Below are 16,643 nucleotides of genomic sequence, written 5' to 3' on the forward strand. Positions count from 1 at the left end.
AATCATTTATTCTGCATATTCCCTCCATCTCTTTATACCATTTTTCCATTTTATATTCTGCTTGCCCCTTCCACTTCCTAGCTATAATAATTCGTGCAGCTGTCAATAAATTTGTGAGCAAGTCCTTCATAGCCTGTAAACCTTCCACCCCATTGTAAATTGAAAATAATGCTGGACTTTTGGTCAGCTTTAACCCAGTGATTTCTGTTATCTCCTTAAAAATCTCTACATGACTTCTGCCCTTCCAACCCTCTTGGTAATTATACAGCTGTCTAGTTCTAATTGACAGTAGGAAGTTTTGCTTTATTTTATAGTATGAAATAATAAACCCAGTAGTCCTGAATACAAATTCATCTTTACACACTCATCTTTATTACACCCTGAGATCTATGGATGAAAGGTGGCATACAAATTTTAATAATAATAACAAGAAACTTGCAGGAGATAAATATCTGAATCTCCATTACAACAGCTGGATATGTCCCCAACTTTATTCTATATGGTATATATTGAAATCAACCAAGTTAGTGGCAAAGCAATCCTAAAAGGGGCCAGCAATCCAAACAACACATTCTGCCAGGGGTATCTTACTGCCCACTTGAGTGGGGATTGGGTTTTCACCACAATGGAACGCCACCCTCATTCCAGCAGCCAGTAGATTGCAACACTTCCAACCAACCAATCAACATTGAGAAGTTGAGATTGCAGCCAAGTGTTATAATTCAAAGAGCAAAAATTAGCCTCGTTACTTTTGGAGCAAAAATACAGTAAAAAAAAAATACAGCTAAGAAATAAAAGCAGTTCATTCTCAAACCTTGTTGCCAGACAATGGAAGTTGATCTCCTGAAAGAGCGTTCTGCTGTAGAGGAAGAGTCTTGAACACAGAAGTGTGATTAGCTAACCCATAGTCTCCAGCCTCCATCTTCATACAATCAGCAGTTTCATCTGAAAGAGAAAAGCTCCTTAGTGTATGATTCTCAGGAGGAAAGAAAGTGTACACAATCCAAGAGAGGTTTTCATTCTGCAAGCTCATGTTAAGCAAACAGGTGGCGCAGCTGGGACTTCTGCAGGAGAAATTCCCTGTGGACTACATACCACTGGAATGACAAATGCCAAAGAAGCAAAAACAAACCCCAAGAAAGGAAAACACCAGAAAGAGACCACACATGAACTTCATTCACACTTGTAACAAGCTTCATACAGAAATCAAGGTAACTTGGCAAACACCTTGAGCAATCATATATACTATAACAGGGATTGTCAACCTGGTGTCCACAAATTAGGCTTTAACTGGTGCCCCAGACACTTAGGCAGGACTCATAGCTGGCTTCCTATGGTAAGTATAACGTTGTCAGGGATGGCTACCTAATTTTAGGGTATGCCACACTCCCAAGGGCACCTATTTTGTGACTGGTGCTACCCACCACTCTCTCAAAATTCAAGGTGTGCCCACTGGTCCAAAAAGGTTAGCAACACCTGTACTACAAACTGTAGCTTTCACATCTCAAAAGGTACAACCTACATTCTTCATAATGCTAAATTTAAGAGAGACAGTAGGTAGCATTTCAATTATGTTCAGATGATAAGCAGCAGCCTTGAGCTACATAAAAATAACCCCTCTCACACACACAACCTTGCAACAGCTGAAATCTAATAAGCTGTTTTCCAAATGGAGAAAAATGAGTGATCTTCTCCAACTTGCCAGAAACCTCTCACTACCACTGCACCTGCTCATTTACTATTATAGATGGCCAGCATATGTTTGCAGGGAACCAAAAATGCACACATGATGCAGAGCAAGCACATAGGATGTAGAGCAACCCCCTAAGAAGCAAGGTGATATTAAGCATGCCACAGCAAGGTTGAGGAAGCTGCTGGTTACAAAAATAGTGAGGCAGATCCTAAAGCTCAAGCAGGAGCATAAACTGGGTAAAATCCTAATGTGTAAATCCAGACTGGGCTGTTAGGTAGGTCTGAAAGTGTCTGAAAAGACATGGAGATTCCATTTGATGTAGGTTTTATAATGATAAAGGGTACAAGACAAAATGGGCTGGTATAACATGCACAGACTCACCCATTCCTGAACTGCTCACATAACTGACTCATATGATAGAAGTTTCAAGTGCCTGAAAAGAGCAAGATGTATAACATATTAAGGATTTAGAGCAAACCCCATGGAATGTTTGTCTAGTACAAATACCCAATTTCTTGAGTAAAAAAGTTGGAAAAAGAGTTGTGAAATCTAGAACAAAGCATTGCAATCACACATTGTATGGAAAAAATATACATACTTTAACAGTGAAAGAGAAATAAAAAGTTTTTAAATATTGCTGTTTCTGCTCTTCAGAAATCAATAATACAATGTTTTAGCTCTTTCATTACCGTGTCTACTCAGAAGTAAGTCCTATTGATTTCAATGGGGTTTATTCTCAAGTAAATGGGATTAATAATGCAGTTTTATTCTAATTAAACAAGGGTGCAGTCGTATTAGTATTATGTTCATGCACAGTGATTTTAAATTCTCGAGAATAATCTTTTGGAGAATATTCTCAAGAATATTCTCCAAAAGATTATTCTCGATAATTTAACATTACTATTCATGCATATCACCAACTTGCAAATGTTCATAGCTACATGTTACATTTCAGAACCCTTCTCCTCTGACCATTCTGACAAGTCAAAGGCCACAGACTCTTAGATGTACAGTTGAAATACAGCTTTATACTCACTGCATCATTAAGAAACTAAATAGTCCGCACTATCCTTTTCCACTAACTAAAAGTTGGTAGTGGAACTAGTTTTTCAGGGTGTGGTCACCCAACTAATTGTCCTGTATTACCATGATTTTGCAATTAAGTGAACTACTAAACTGCACTGGAGACAATGTTTCAAAAAAAGGATACATTATATCAGAGCTTTCCAAACACTGTCTCACAACAGCGTCGGCTGCAGTGTGTCGCGCAAACGTTCCCCAAACTTCTCCTGGGGCTGGAAAGATGTTGGTTTAACCTCCAGTTTGCTAGTAAAACTGAATTACTGTGTCACGAAATGATGCATGTCTTAAAAGTGTGTCACCAACATGAAAAGTTTGGAAAGCTCTGCATTATATATATGACTGGGTGTTTTATCTCCTAAACTCTGACTTCCCCCTCCTGCTCTCACTAGGCCATTTTACCACTCTTTAGCTAAGATAATTCTTGCAATTTTGATAAGAGAAATCTAAGTTGAATGTTTTCTCTGAGTCTGTCAATTCCAGTCAAAACAACACAGCCACCAAAGACAGCAAAGGTGGAAATACTGTGTGCAGAGGGAAGACACACCAGATCACTTTTCCTACACTATCATACAGAATTCATTTTTATGTAAATCGCCAAAGGAATTTTGAGGATTATGCAGTACATAAATCCTGCTAAATAAATAAAATGCAGTTAGGTTTCCACAATAGATTCAAGGGACACAGCAATGGTGACTATAAAGTCAAACTTTGTGATGTTCTATTATGCTTTTGTTATTTATTGTTTGTAAGCCTCTTTGTGACTCGTGTGAGTGAAAGGTGTCATAGAGATAAAATAAAATGAAGCATGAAGCGACCCAGGTGGTGATGAGCTGCACCCCTCAACTCTTACCTCAACACTCATATGTTCTCCCTTCCCAACCACCCCGCAGGAAAAAAGCCAAGGTCACTCTCCTGCAGCTTCAGCAGATCTCCTTTACTTTTAGCAGTTGACCTGAAGTGGAAATTCAATTCAAAGGCTCATCACAGCACAATCCAGCAGGTGGGGAGGGAGGGGATGACACCTGTCAAAATCCTTACTTCAGCTTTTAAGTGCATACGATAATTCTTCGCGCGGATGGGTTACCTCTTGGTAACCAACCACACAAAATATATTATCACCATGATGCATTAAATTTAAATACCACCTTCCATCCGGGCTTCACAGTACAAAAAATGCAAATGTACACAACTGTAATACAGAACATAGCCTTCTCCTTCTCTGCATACCTTGATCCTGCCCAGAGGCCCCAGCGGTCTTCCTCCTTTCCCAGAGATTCCTTAAAGCAAGAGATTTCAGTAAGTCAGTTCAGCTGTCCTCTGAGGGTTAGGGGAGAAGTTCGATTCAGAGGGCCTTCTCGGTAGTGGCACCTGCCCTGTGGAACGCCCTCCCATCAGATGTCAAGGAAATAAACAACTACCTGACTTTTAGAAGACATCTGAAGGCACCCCTGTTTAGGGAAACTTTTAATGTTTGATGTTTTGTCGTGTTTTTAAAAATATTTTGGGAGCCGCCCAGAGGGGCTGGGGAAACCCAGCCAGATGGGCGGGGTATTATTTAAACTGCATTTAAGCGGCTTGCACTTAATTGGGAGCAAGGCCCGTTTGGGCAAGAGCTGGCCTTAACAGTACTTCCAAACAGGCGCACTTTTCGCAGCAGCAGCAGCAGCAGCAGCAAGGACAACCACACCACCACAAGAGCGCCAGCCAGCAGCGAACTCCCCCCCCCCTTCAAGCCACGTCCGAGGCGAGGTTTAAACAGGGGACTTTCCCGCCCGCCCGCCTCTTCGGCCAGCCACGCTTCCCTCTCTCCCAGCTTTCCGGGTTCAAAAGAGAGCGAGGAGAAGGGGGGCGGTCCGTGAGGGAGGCGGACCGGGCCTTAGAGGTCTCGGAGGGGGCGGGAGAGAAAAGGTGGGGGACCCCAACTGGGGGGGGGGGTAGTAGGGCAGTTGCCATAACTACCAAGCCCAGACTCTTCCACCCCCCACCACAGTTTACCGGAAGCGAAGTCAGCGGCCGAGACGGAGGGAGCTGAGGCGAAAGTCTCTTTGTTTCCGCCGCCGCCACCGCCTTCCAAGCGCCCCGGGGCTCTTTCTCTTTCACTCACACACACTCTCTCACTCACTCACTCTCTTTCTTTTTTTCTTTTCTCCTGGATTCGAAGAGGCGGGAACACGTCAAGGCAACCGGAAACGGAAATGCTTCTCCCGGTTTGCTCCCCCTCCCCGCCCTTTTCCGCCGCTCCCACTTCCGGGGGAAGAAGAAGACGACGACGACGACTCGGCTGTGGAGGAGGAGGAGGAGGAGAGAACGTTGGCTCAGAGGGGGGCGGGGGGAAAGGAACACACCCACGCGCGCGCAGAGTCCTCGGAAGGGAATTGGTAGGAAGGAGGAGGAGGGTTGCGCGTGCGCACGCGGGGGGGGGGGGGAATTGCCAGTAGTTTAACGCAAAAGAGGTTGCATGCATGTGCGTAGGTGGGTGTATATGCACTGTACAGTATATATTTGGAAGAACGTATGTAAGCATGAATGCGTGTATATGTATATATTTGCAAGTATGTGTGTATAGAGTTACAAGTATGTAAGCATGCATGTGTGTGTATGTATGTCAGGCATCCCCAAACTTCGGCCCTCCAGATGTTTTGGACTATAATTCCCATCATCCCTGACCACTGGTCCTCTTAGCTAGGGATCATGGGAATTGTAGGCTAAAACATCTGGAGGGCTGCAGTTTGGGGATGCCTGATGTATGTAAATATTTGCAAGTATGTATTCATATGCATTATATGCCTGTTGTCTTTGTCCATGGAGTTTTCTTGGCAGGGATACTGGAGTGGCTTGCCAGTTCCTTCTCCAGGTGGATCACGTTTAGTCAAAACTCTCCACTATGACCTGTCCAACTTGGGTGGCCCTGCATGGCATAGCTCATAGCTTCTCTGAGTTATTCAAGCCCCTTCGCCACGACAAGGCATTGATACCATAATCAAGGACAAAAGTGGTAAGGACCTAACAGAAGCAGAAGACATCAAGAAGAGGTGGCAAGAATACACAGAGGAATTATACCAGAAAGATATGGAGGTCTCATACACCCCAGATAGTGTGGTTGCTGACCTTGAGCCAGACATCTTGGAGAGTGAAGTCAAATGGGCCTTAGAAAGCATTGCTAATAACAAGGCCAGTGGAAGTGATGATATTCCAGCTGAACTATTTAAAATTTTAAAAGATGATGCTGTTAAGGTGCTACACCCAATATGCCAGCAAGTTTGGAAAACTCAGCAATGGCCAGAGGATTGGAGAAGATCAGTCTACATCCCAATTCCAAAGAAGGGCAGTGCCAAAGAATGCTCCAACTACCGCACAATTGCGCTCATTTCACACGCTAGCAAGGTTATGCTTAAAATTCTACAAGGCAGGCTTAGGCAGTATGTGGACCGAGAACTCCCAGAAGTGCAAGCTGGATTTCGAAAGGGCAGAGGAACCAGAGACCAAATAGCAAACATGCGCTGGATTATGGAGAAAGCTAGAGAGTTCCAGAAAAACGTCTACTTCTGCTTCATTGACTATGCAAAAGCCTTTGACTGTGTCGACCACAGCAAACTATGGCAAGTTCTTAAAGAAATGGGAGTGCCTGATCACCTCATCTGTCTCCTGAGAAATCTCTATGTGGGACAAGAAGCTACAGTTAGAACTGGATATGGAACAACTGATTGGTTCAAAATTGGGAAAGGAGTACGACAAGGTTGTATATTGTCTCCCTGCTTATTTAACTTATATGCAGAATTCATCATGCGAAAGGCTGGACTAGATGAATCCCAAGCCGGAATTAAGATTGCCGGAAGAAATATCAACAACCTCAGATATGCAGATGACACAACCTTGATGGCAGAAAGCGAGGAGGAATTAAAGAACCTTTTAATGAGGGTGAAAGAGGAGAGCGCAAAATATGGTCTGAAGCTCAACATCAAAAAAACCAAGATCATGGCCACTGGTCCCATCACCTCCTGGCAAATAGAAGGGGAAGAAATGGAGGCAGTGAGAGATTTTACTTTCTTGGGCTCCTTGATCACTGCAGATGGTGACAGCAGTCACGAAATTAAAAGACGCCTGCTTCTTGGGAGAAAAGCAATGACAAACCTAGACAGCATCTTAAAAAGCAGAGACATCACTTTGCCGACAAAGGTCCGTATAGTTAAAGCTATGGTTTTCCCAGTAGTGATGTATGGAAGTGAGAGCTGGACCATAAAGAAGGCTGATCGCCGAAGAATTGATGCTTTTGAATTATGGTGCTGGAGGAGACTCTTGAGAGTCCCATGGACTGCAAGAAGATCAAACCTATCCATTCTTAAGGAAATCAGCCCTGAGTGCTCCCTAGAAGGACAGATCGTGAAGCTGAGGCTCCAATACTTTGGCCACCTCATGAGAAGAGAAGAATCCTTGGAAAAGACCCTGATGTTGGGAAAGATTGAGGGCACTAGGAGAAGGGGACGACAGAGGACAAGATGGTTGGACAGTGTTCTCGAAGCTACGAACATGAGTTTGACCAAACTGCGGGAGGCAGTGCAAGACAGGAGTGCCTGGCGTGCTATGGTCCATGGGGTCACGAAGAGTCGGACACGACTAAACGACTAAACAACAACAACATTCATATGCATGGGATGCGGGTGGCGCTGTGGGTTAAACCACAGAGCCTAGGGCTTGCGGATCAGAAGGTTGGTGGTTCGAATCCCTGAGATGGGGTGAGTTCCCGTTACTCGGTCCCAGCTCCTACCAACCTAGCAGTTCAAAAGCACGTCAAAGTGCAAGTAGATAAATAGGTACCGCTCTGGCAGGAAGGTAAACGGCGTTTCCATGTGCTGCTCTGGTTCGCCAGAAGCGGCTTTGTCATGCTGGCCACATGACCTGGAAGCTGTATGCCGGCTCCCTCAGCCAATAACGCGAGATGAGCGCCGCAACCCCAGAGTTGGTCACAACTGGACCTAATGGTCAGATATCCCTTTACCTTTATGCATGTATATATTTGCAAGTGTGTGTGCATACTTGCAAGTATGCATGTGTGCGTCTGTATTGTATCAATGCACTTCTGATTGTAGCTTGTGGTTCTGCTCCAGAATAACAGTGGGTTTTCTGAGACTTTTTTTTAGGGGGGAGCATCTGAATAGATGTGTGCTGGATGTTGGGGGAGGGGCTGGGTCGTTTTCCAAGGGCTGGTGGTGTTTTTCATCATAGTTGAAAACTGGTACTCACAACTTTCTGGGTAGAATAGATTTTTGCAAGCAAGACATGAAAAAAAGCAGTATGACGTTACCCTGTTGCATCTTTTACTCAGGCTTGCAAAGCATATGTTCTGCCACAGAATTATGGGCGCTTCCCCAAGGAATATCTTCCCTTTTGAAAGTCCTGCCCTAGGATTCCTAGGTACCTAGGAGTAAACTCTATTATTCAACACGCTTTTCAGTGTCTAAGATTGATCTGCATACCTGTTGGGCAGAAAGTAATGATACAGTGTTGTTGTTTTTTTACAATGCTGAGTGAGCCATTGAAAACAGGATGTGAATTTGTCAGAGCATTTATTATGGCATGTGTGTGTTCAGGAGGGGGGGGGTTAGAGAAGGAGAGAAAACTTCTCAGTGAAGCTTTCCTTGTATGTGGTTTGAGGAGAACGAGGTTGCTGTCCCAGAGTTTCACAATTTTTCATATAAGGCCCTGCCAGTAAGGAAGATATTCTCCATGATACACATGCATTCAACCTTCTCCTTGACATGTCATCATCATCATCATATAGCTACCGGTAGTTGGGTATTGTCCTTTTTGGGATTCTTCACGGGGGCGAGGGCAGGTTTTTCTATCATCAAGACCAAGTTATGCTGTATTGCTGAGGTTAGAACTATACTGCAGGTTAATTTTATTTCTCCTTGGTGCAAGTTTTGGCTCACCGTGCTTACAGACCTTGAACTCATATTTTTATCCCTTATATAAATTCATTGCAGTATGTTGGGGAGCCTGTTAATTCTATTATGTGCAGCCACAGCAACATGTTAAAAACACATTCCTGATGTAAAAGAAGTAATCTTGAAAGGGTGAATCCGAAGCTGCCTCTTTAAAGTAGCTTACAGTTGCAAGACAACATGACTGGGACATTTTCAATGAAAGGTCATGGCTTTAATATCTACCAATAAGGGTGAGGAACGGCAGAGGCAGCTGTCTAGAGGCCTAACACAGCGTCTATAAATATCACACAGGAAAGCACACATGTTCTGGTTATGTGGGCTCCCCTGGACCTCTCTGTCGTAGGGTCCAGTCTCTTCATTTCAGTGTCACTTACCTTTGCAGCTGTTATCTTCTTCTTTACCTTCTACTCATTCTCTGAAGAAAAAGAAGAGCAACCAGGTTAGTGTAGATTCATGTTCTAGATTTTTATTTTTAATTTGCCTCTTAAAACATCTTAGGATTTTAGACCACAAATAGAATCTTACCGCTCGGTGGAAGAGCCATGGCTGGTTCAAATCTCTGTTTAGTCAAGAAGAATACTGTGTGGCCTGGTGCCTTTTGTTTCTGCCTATATCTACTTCACACTCCAGGAAGAGCTTGATAGAAGTTTATATATATGTATCCTAGGCTAGTGCATGAGGAAATCTTAAATATAAAAGTTCACAGCCAGACCTTTCATATTTCCAGAGTGATATTTCCTGAGTTTTCCAGAGTGGATAAAAAGCGTCACAGTCTGCCCATTAGTTGATGCTTGAGATTGTAGCTTGCTTTGTAAAAGTGTGCAGGAGAACGCTGTCCTGGCAAGTTTTATGAATGTAAAATGGGAGGGTAAGGTAGTAGTGCAAGCAATTGCCTCTTTGTTTCCTTTGCGATTCCCCTACCCTGCTTGTTTTTAAAATTCAGAGATGGATCTCTGTTGCTGTGTCTTAGCAAATGCCTTGGTAGCAGTATGAGCTAATTCAAGCAGGGATACAGCGCCAGGCTTGTGGGTAGAACCAATCTTTCTATAAAACACACACACACACACACACACACGCATGGTAAAGAGATAGCATGCAGACATCAGTTGACAATTTATTCACTACACACACAAAAAGAAAAAAATTCAAAGCTTGCACGTGGTTTCCTCTTGTTCTTTGGACCAAGATTGTCAGCTCATCAGTCTTCCTAGAATAGTTCCAAAAACTCTGCCTCCCAAGCTGAAACCATGATCCTTCCCCAGTCTTCACTGGAGAATGCAAAGGAGTTAGATTCAATTTTAAGTGAAACTTAATGTTTCAAGTAGGCTGTGCAAGAGATGCTTGCACATTCAGTTCTCATTCAGAGGTTGACATCTCCAGGGGTTCTGAGTTAGCTCTTTAAGTCATGGTTCAGTAGCAACTGACCCATTCTTTGTTTGTAGGGTGGGGAGACTTTTTCATCCCAAAGACCACTTCTTTCCTCGTGGGCAACTTTTAGGGGTCCACATGGCAGCAAAAGGCAAAAACAGGAAGCACAACAAATGTAAATTTCACATTTGTACACAAGGCCAGTTTCAACACACCATCCCCCAACCAGGCCAGCAAGAAGCGTCAGAATTCAAGGAAAACTTTGCAGCCAGACAAAAAACGTTCAAGGAGGGTGCAAAGTATGGCTAGGCTAGGCCTCTACAGAATCCCAAGGGCTACATTCCCCACTCCTGCTCTACTTTTACTCTAGTGTCGTTGGACCTTCTTCCTTCCCATTGCCATTGATGAGATTCCATGGACTGGATCAGACCACTGTTCCATCTAGCCCAGCGTTGTAACAGTGGTTCTGATTGGCACTTCCAGGTGACCTCCCAAGGTCTGAATTTGGAATTCTTAATACATTTTTTATTATAAAAAAAATCACTGATCAACATTATTATTATAATTATACAGTGGTGCCTCGCTAGACGAATTTAATTTGTTCTGTGAGTTAATTCGTTTTGCGAAAAATTCGTCTAGCAAATCCCATAGGAATGCATTGATTTTTTTAATTATTTTTTTGCCCATAGGAACGCATTAATTGAATTTCAATGCATTCCTATGGGAAACCGCGATTCGCTAGACGAATTTTTCACAAAACAAATTCGTCTTGCGAGGCAACCTCTGCTCAAAAAATCTCTTCGTTAAGCAACAAATTCGTCTTACAGGGCATTCGTCTAGCGAGGCACCACTGTAATGGATTTGATATCCCACTTTATCACTACCCGAAGGAGTCTCAAAGTGGCTAACATTCTCCTTTCCCTTCCTCCCCCACAACAAACACTCTGTGAGGTGAGTGGGGCTGAGAGACTTCAGAGAAGTGTGACTAGTCCAAGGTCACCCAGCAGCTGCATGTGGAGGAGCGGAGACAGGAACCCGGTTCCCCAGAATAGGAATCTACCGCTCTTAACCACTACACCACACTGGCTCTCCTTACCAAGCTAGAAAGAACTTAACTGCCGGGGTAGAAGACCTGTCGCCTTCCTGACTTTGTTGAACTCTCAGTTCCCATCAACCCCAACCAACATGGTCAATGGTCAGGGCTGATGGGAGTTGTGGTCCAGCAACACCTGAAGGGCCAACACCTGAGTGCCCACCCCTGCACTCTCCACGGATGACCCCAAATCCCAAGAAACCAGCCATTCTACATAAATGCATGCCCTTTGGTTTAAGGATTAGGAGGTATGAACAGGTGAGTTGTGATTGGCAGGTGGTGCCTGCTATGGAAGAGAGGTTTTTCCATGCTTGTCACTAAACCAGAGTTTCCCAAACTTTGGTCTCCCCTTGTTTTTGGACTACAACTCCCATCATGGCCTGCCAGCAGGACCCAGTGGTCAGGGATGATGGAAATTGTGGTCCAAAAACAGGTGGAGACCCAAGTTTGGAAAACGCCGCACTAAATGAAAGTTCAAAGTCGCTATGCATTTGGATTGGGCATGCTTTGCCATACACTAAGCAAGAGATTCTCCTTGCTCTAGACTAGCCACACTTCACCAGTTTGCCTTAGTGATGGGTTCATGAGAGTAAGTGTTACTGAACAGAAATGCCAGGTCGCACTTGGCACAGGGTATTACAGCTAGCAGATTCTGTATTCGTGGTTGCACTCTGCCTGTCAGCTTCCAGAGCTTTAGAGGGATAATCTACAAAGCCACCGACTTATGCTCTTGTAATCCCAGGAAGGAATTGATAAGATGATACTGAATTAAGAAAATGCTAGAGGAGGAAGCTAGCAGCTCTGGCAAGATGAACCATATTTCCTGTTTGAAGAAGCCTTTAAAAGTCCACAGAACAGTAACCCCTTTCTCTCCCACACACCCTAGTTTGCCTGTCTGCAGATGCCTATTTACATTAATAATAATGGTGCATTAAAGTTTGGGGTGAGAGGGAAGAAACAAACTCTCCAGTTTATGAAACTTCCTTTACAGGGTAATCTTACGGCCAGGTGAATGTCAATTTACAAACCTGCTTCAAAAGTTCTGTCAACAAGGACAACCCCTCGATTACAGCCAAAACATCTTTCCCTTCAGTCACTTTGCATTTAACTGTAATAGAACCCTGTATAAATAATGCGGACTTCTTTTTAAAGTGCTGATTTATTTACAAGATTACATCCCTCTCACTCATGCTTTCAGGGACAGTCCCATCTCATCTGTGTTGCATCCTGTATGTCCATCAATACTTGGAACAGATTTTGCTAGTGCAAGAGGACTTCCCTTTCCTCTCCTCCAGCCCCCCCCCCAATGTTCTCCAAAGAGTTGGGGAGACCCCCTGGAACAGATTTCAGGGGGCTGCAAGAAGAAAGGAAGGATCATTCCAATTTGTGCAATATTTGATATCCTCTAAGTTTAAGAAGATGTCATGCTACCCGTCTTTTTCTTGAAAAAGCCATCTGCTGAGATCAGTATTTTGCAAATGTTTAATACCAGGGGGGCACCGTTTTTCTCCCCACCCACCTGCATTTAAAATTGGAGTCACATTTTATTCTTATGCTGAAGTAGGTATACAGTGGTACCTTGGTAGTCGAATGGCTTGGCTCCCGAACAAATTGGCTCCTGAACGTCGCAACACCGGAACTGAGTGTTTTGCTTGTGAACGTTTTTTGGAACCCAAATGTCCGACGCGGCTCCTGCGGCTTCCGACTGAGTGCAGGAAACTCCTGCAGCCAATCGGAAGCCGCACCTTGGTTTTTGAACCATTTCGGGAGTGGGGCGGACTCCTGGAACAGATTAAATTCAAGAACCAAGGTACCACTGTATCCATTTCAGTGTAAGAATTTAAAAAAATTAATTTCCCCAGAGCAATAGGAAATTGTCTTCCTTGCAAGTGCATTGAGCTAATATCACTTAGTATCTCACACTCAGTAAAGCTCAGGGTTTGGAATGAGCTTTTCTGGGCAATGCTGCTTCTTAGGATTCCTTTGCACTTGGGAGCTGTAGCACTGGCGGTATTGAGAAATCCCAGTGCAAATTTACTTCTTCCCTTAAGGTGATGGTATTCTCCATACATTGACAGAATGAAAGGCTGATCAATGTGCCAAGGGCCTTCTCTGTTTTGACCGAGAATGTTTTGAGTGCAATACAAACCCTCTTATGATGCACTAGTGCACCTTGCAACACAATTTCAGAAAAACAAGCCTAGATTTTCATCCTTTGGTTCAATGAAGCTGCTAGTCCTACAACAGGAAATCCGAAAGCTCGATTTGCACTGCATCCAGAAGGTGGCAGCAATGTTTCTTCATTTTAATTTGTGACCAGAGGGGTTTCAACTGAATGGGCACCGTTGCCCTCCTGTATTTATAATTTGGTTTCTCCAAACATATACTGTACCTAGATTGTCATAATTTCCTAGGCCATAGTGCAAGGTGGCAGCGTTAGGAGAAGCAGGTCTATTGGGCTTTTTGCCGGCAAACACAAAATTAAATATTGGAATACTATCGACTGGAGAGAGGCAGAGGTCATTGTACCCTTAGCCATGTACAGAGTACCGTAATTCTTTTTATTTCCAAAGATTTTTATTGATTTTATAAATACATATAGTAAAACAATAAACAGATAACACTCCACACGATACAATGCAAACACAACAAAAACACACATACAACAAGATATCTTTCTACCTTTATAAATTCTTATTCTTTTCTTTACCATTTTAGGGTGACTTCCTCAAGTCCCCCCTATATGTGCTTCATTGTTATTAATCTTTAGCAACTTCTAACGCATAACTATAAATCATATTGCAAATCTCCTTAATATAATTTCTACTTATTCACACTTTAAAAATCTTATCTTCATATTGTCTTTAAATCCTTAACTTAACTTCTTATATTACAGCCTATAACTACTTCCAAATCTATATTCAAATTTCAAATATTACAGTATTTCTTTAGGTATTCTTTAAATTTCTTCCAATCTTTTTCCACCGTCTCTTCTCCCTGGTCGCAGAGTCTCCCGGTCAGTTCAGCCAGCTCCATATGGTCCATCATTTTCATCTGCCATTCTTCAACCGTTGGTATTTCTTGTATCTTCCAATTCTTCACTATCAAAATTCTCGCTGCTGTTGTGGCATACAAAAAGAAAGTAACATCTTTTGGGGGAATTTCTTTTCCAACTGCCCAATAAGAAGGCTTCTGGTTTCTTAATAAATGTGTTTTTCAACACCTTCTTTAATTCATTATAAATCTTTTCCCAGAAGTCTTTTACTATGGGGCAAGTCCACCACATGTGGTAAAAAGTTCCTTCTACAGCTTTACATTTCCAGCATTTATTATCATATGTATGATATATTCTTGCTAGTTTAACTGGTGTTAAATACCACCTATACATCATTTTCATAACATTTTCTTTCAAAACATTACATGCTGTAAACTCACACACACACACACACACACAATTTTTCCCAATCCTCCATCATAATACATGTACAGAGTAATCCAGGTTAAATTCCAAATGCAAACCAATAAGTTTCCTCTAGGTAACAGTGTAAGTGTGAAAACAGCCAATCTTCATTATTTTAAAACCTTAATTTCACCATAATAAGGTAAGAAAAGAGTAACACAAGTTAACTGCAAGTGTTATTTCATCTAACAATTCAGTTATGTTTGATTTGTTAGAAACAAATAATCATAACTACAATTTTTCACATGCCCTTCACCCTAAGGTCCCAGGGCAGGTTACAACAATTCTTCTGAACATCAGCAAATGGTTTATTGGAGAGAATCTCCCCGAACCCTGTACAGTATTAGTTTGCTCTATTTGCAAACAGCAACAGAGAAGGAAGAGTTGGTGTTGCCTTACTTTTACAAAATAAGAGGCAGGGAATTTGGAATTGGAGGGTTAGTGTAGGAGTATAGGGGTAGAGAGAACTCTGCAAAATGGAAGAAGAAAAATCCCCATATTATCATAACACTCTCTTTTTAGCCTCCGCTCTTGTAGCAGGCATTGCCTTTATCATTTATGCTGCAACCATGCGAGCTAGAAATTTTGAGCCATGCAATTTAGGAGCTTACCAGATGCACTAGAGGCCAAATTCTGGCTCATGGTAAGCTAGTGTCCTACATAATAAAAATGGAGAGTGCAAGTGAGCCCGCTCTTGCTCTGTGTCTTTACACTGAGGATAGATTTGGCTTTCTAAGTGAGATGTTTTCATCCGGGTCAATGGCTCCCAAGCTGTAATGCAGAGCATACTAGTTAACATGGTGTGCTCAGAACGAGCATTGCACGTGGAAGCCTTTGGCCCAGTCTCTTCTCAAACAATAAGTCATCAGCCTAGTGGTTGCGACCTGGAAAGCAAGGCGTGTTGGTTTCCTAGCAATGTCACTGTGAACCTTCCATGCCAGGTGCCCCTCGAGTTAAGTGGGAAAGGTACCAACTGCAATCATGGAGTGGTCGTTTTTAGACACAGCATCTTTATTTGGGATGTGCTAGGTAATAAAACTCAAATAGGACTGAGGCACGCAGTTGCTACATGCCGCCTGCATTCCCCTTTTTCTGTTAAAGTAAATACATTTAAGCAATGCATCCTGGGAGATGCAAATGGGCACTATCCCTGCCACACTGTGAGCGTGGGGAGGAATCGTACCAGGAAAGTACAGAATACCAGTTCCACTACAAGGTAAGCTCTGCTGCTAGGAGGCTTTGCTTAACTTTTGTTTTTGAAGATGTGCAGAGGCAAACTCGCAAAGCCACTGAAAGCTCAGCTGTACCAGCCATCTGCAGACATTTCTTCTTCATTAATTTGTATCTCACTGTTAGGGCAAAATTCTGGGTGCCAGAATGCTCAGCCACCCAGCTCATCAGGCAAGGGCCTGTGGTCGTTGCGGAGTATAAAAGGAAGGAGTCCAGCCATGATCCGGAGCAAGCAGCAAGGTTTCTTACTGTGCAGCAGGTTCAATGCCAGACTGAACACCGTGAACAGGGCTGCAAGAACTTTTAAAAGTTCCCACCACCATCCCATAATGCACATCGAAAGCATCATACATACATCACTTGTGACAGGGTAAAACGTCAGAAAAGGGGAAGGTGCAAGGGGCATTAGCATACAGGTAAACAGGAGGTACACAGGATTAACATAAGGTAACAATGCGCGATGTCCCAGGACATTGATAAGCAAGTACCAGTAAGTATCTGGGAGGGGATCCTTGAGTACCCGGCAGGGGAAAACAATGGGTTCAGGTGTGTGTATTGCCTCTGGCTTCGGAGGGTCGGGAATGGCAGGAGATGGTACCTGTATGGATTATGGATATGCAGAGGAGCACCACCCTGGCTACGTGACCTCTTGCTTAAAGGATTATGGCTGTTCCCTGCATCCCTGAGAGCCCTTGGCCAGAGTCGCAAAAGGGGGTTTCATTTAGAAATACAGATACGCGGTATTCATTCATAAAGAAATATGGTTACATA

General features: G+C 43.2%; 2 protein-coding genes across 11 annotated transcripts in view; one reads left to right on the forward strand and one right to left on the reverse strand.

Annotated features, from left to right (window-relative positions):
- The window catches only part of SENP1 (SUMO specific peptidase 1), a 28,676-nt gene extending 23,619 nt beyond the window's left edge, over window positions 1-5,057 (reverse strand). For 2 of the 7 annotated variants that reach the window (XR_015947931.1, XM_060272093.2), the window contains exons 1-4: window positions 4,772-4,957; window positions 4,004-4,053; window positions 2,075-2,126; window positions 815-945 (exon numbers count right to left, since the gene is read on the reverse strand). Coding sequence is in view for 4 of the 7 variants with exons in the window: in XM_060272093.2 (XP_060128076.2) it covers window positions 815-945; window positions 2,075-2,078 (135 nt within the window). In the remaining 3 variants the exon portion in view is untranslated. Of the gene's footprint in view, window positions 1-814; window positions 946-2,074; window positions 2,127-3,626; window positions 3,651-4,003; window positions 4,054-4,771 lie in introns of those variants that run through there. The other 5 variants (XR_015947933.1, XR_015947932.1, XM_060272094.2 and 2 more) reach the window with 5 other exon arrangements.
- Window positions 5,020-16,643, forward strand: part of PFKM (phosphofructokinase, muscle) — a 44,843-nt gene continuing 33,219 nt past the window's right edge. The window contains exon 1 of one of the 4 annotated variants that reach the window (XM_088661250.1): window positions 5,020-5,154. Coding sequence is in view for 1 of the 4 variants with exons in the window: in XM_035099484.3 (XP_034955375.2) it covers window positions 9,034-9,160 (127 nt within the window). In the remaining 3 variants the exon portion in view is untranslated. Of the gene's footprint in view, window positions 5,155-9,004; window positions 9,161-16,643 lie in introns of those variants that run through there. The other 3 variants (XM_088661252.1, XM_035099484.3, XM_088661251.1) reach the window with 3 other exon arrangements.

This window comes from Zootoca vivipara, chromosome 2 (genome assembly GCF_965207765.1).
Source record: "Zootoca vivipara chromosome 2, rZooViv2.hap1.1, whole genome shotgun sequence".
NCBI lineage: Eukaryota > Metazoa > Chordata > Lepidosauria > Squamata > Lacertidae > Zootoca > Zootoca vivipara.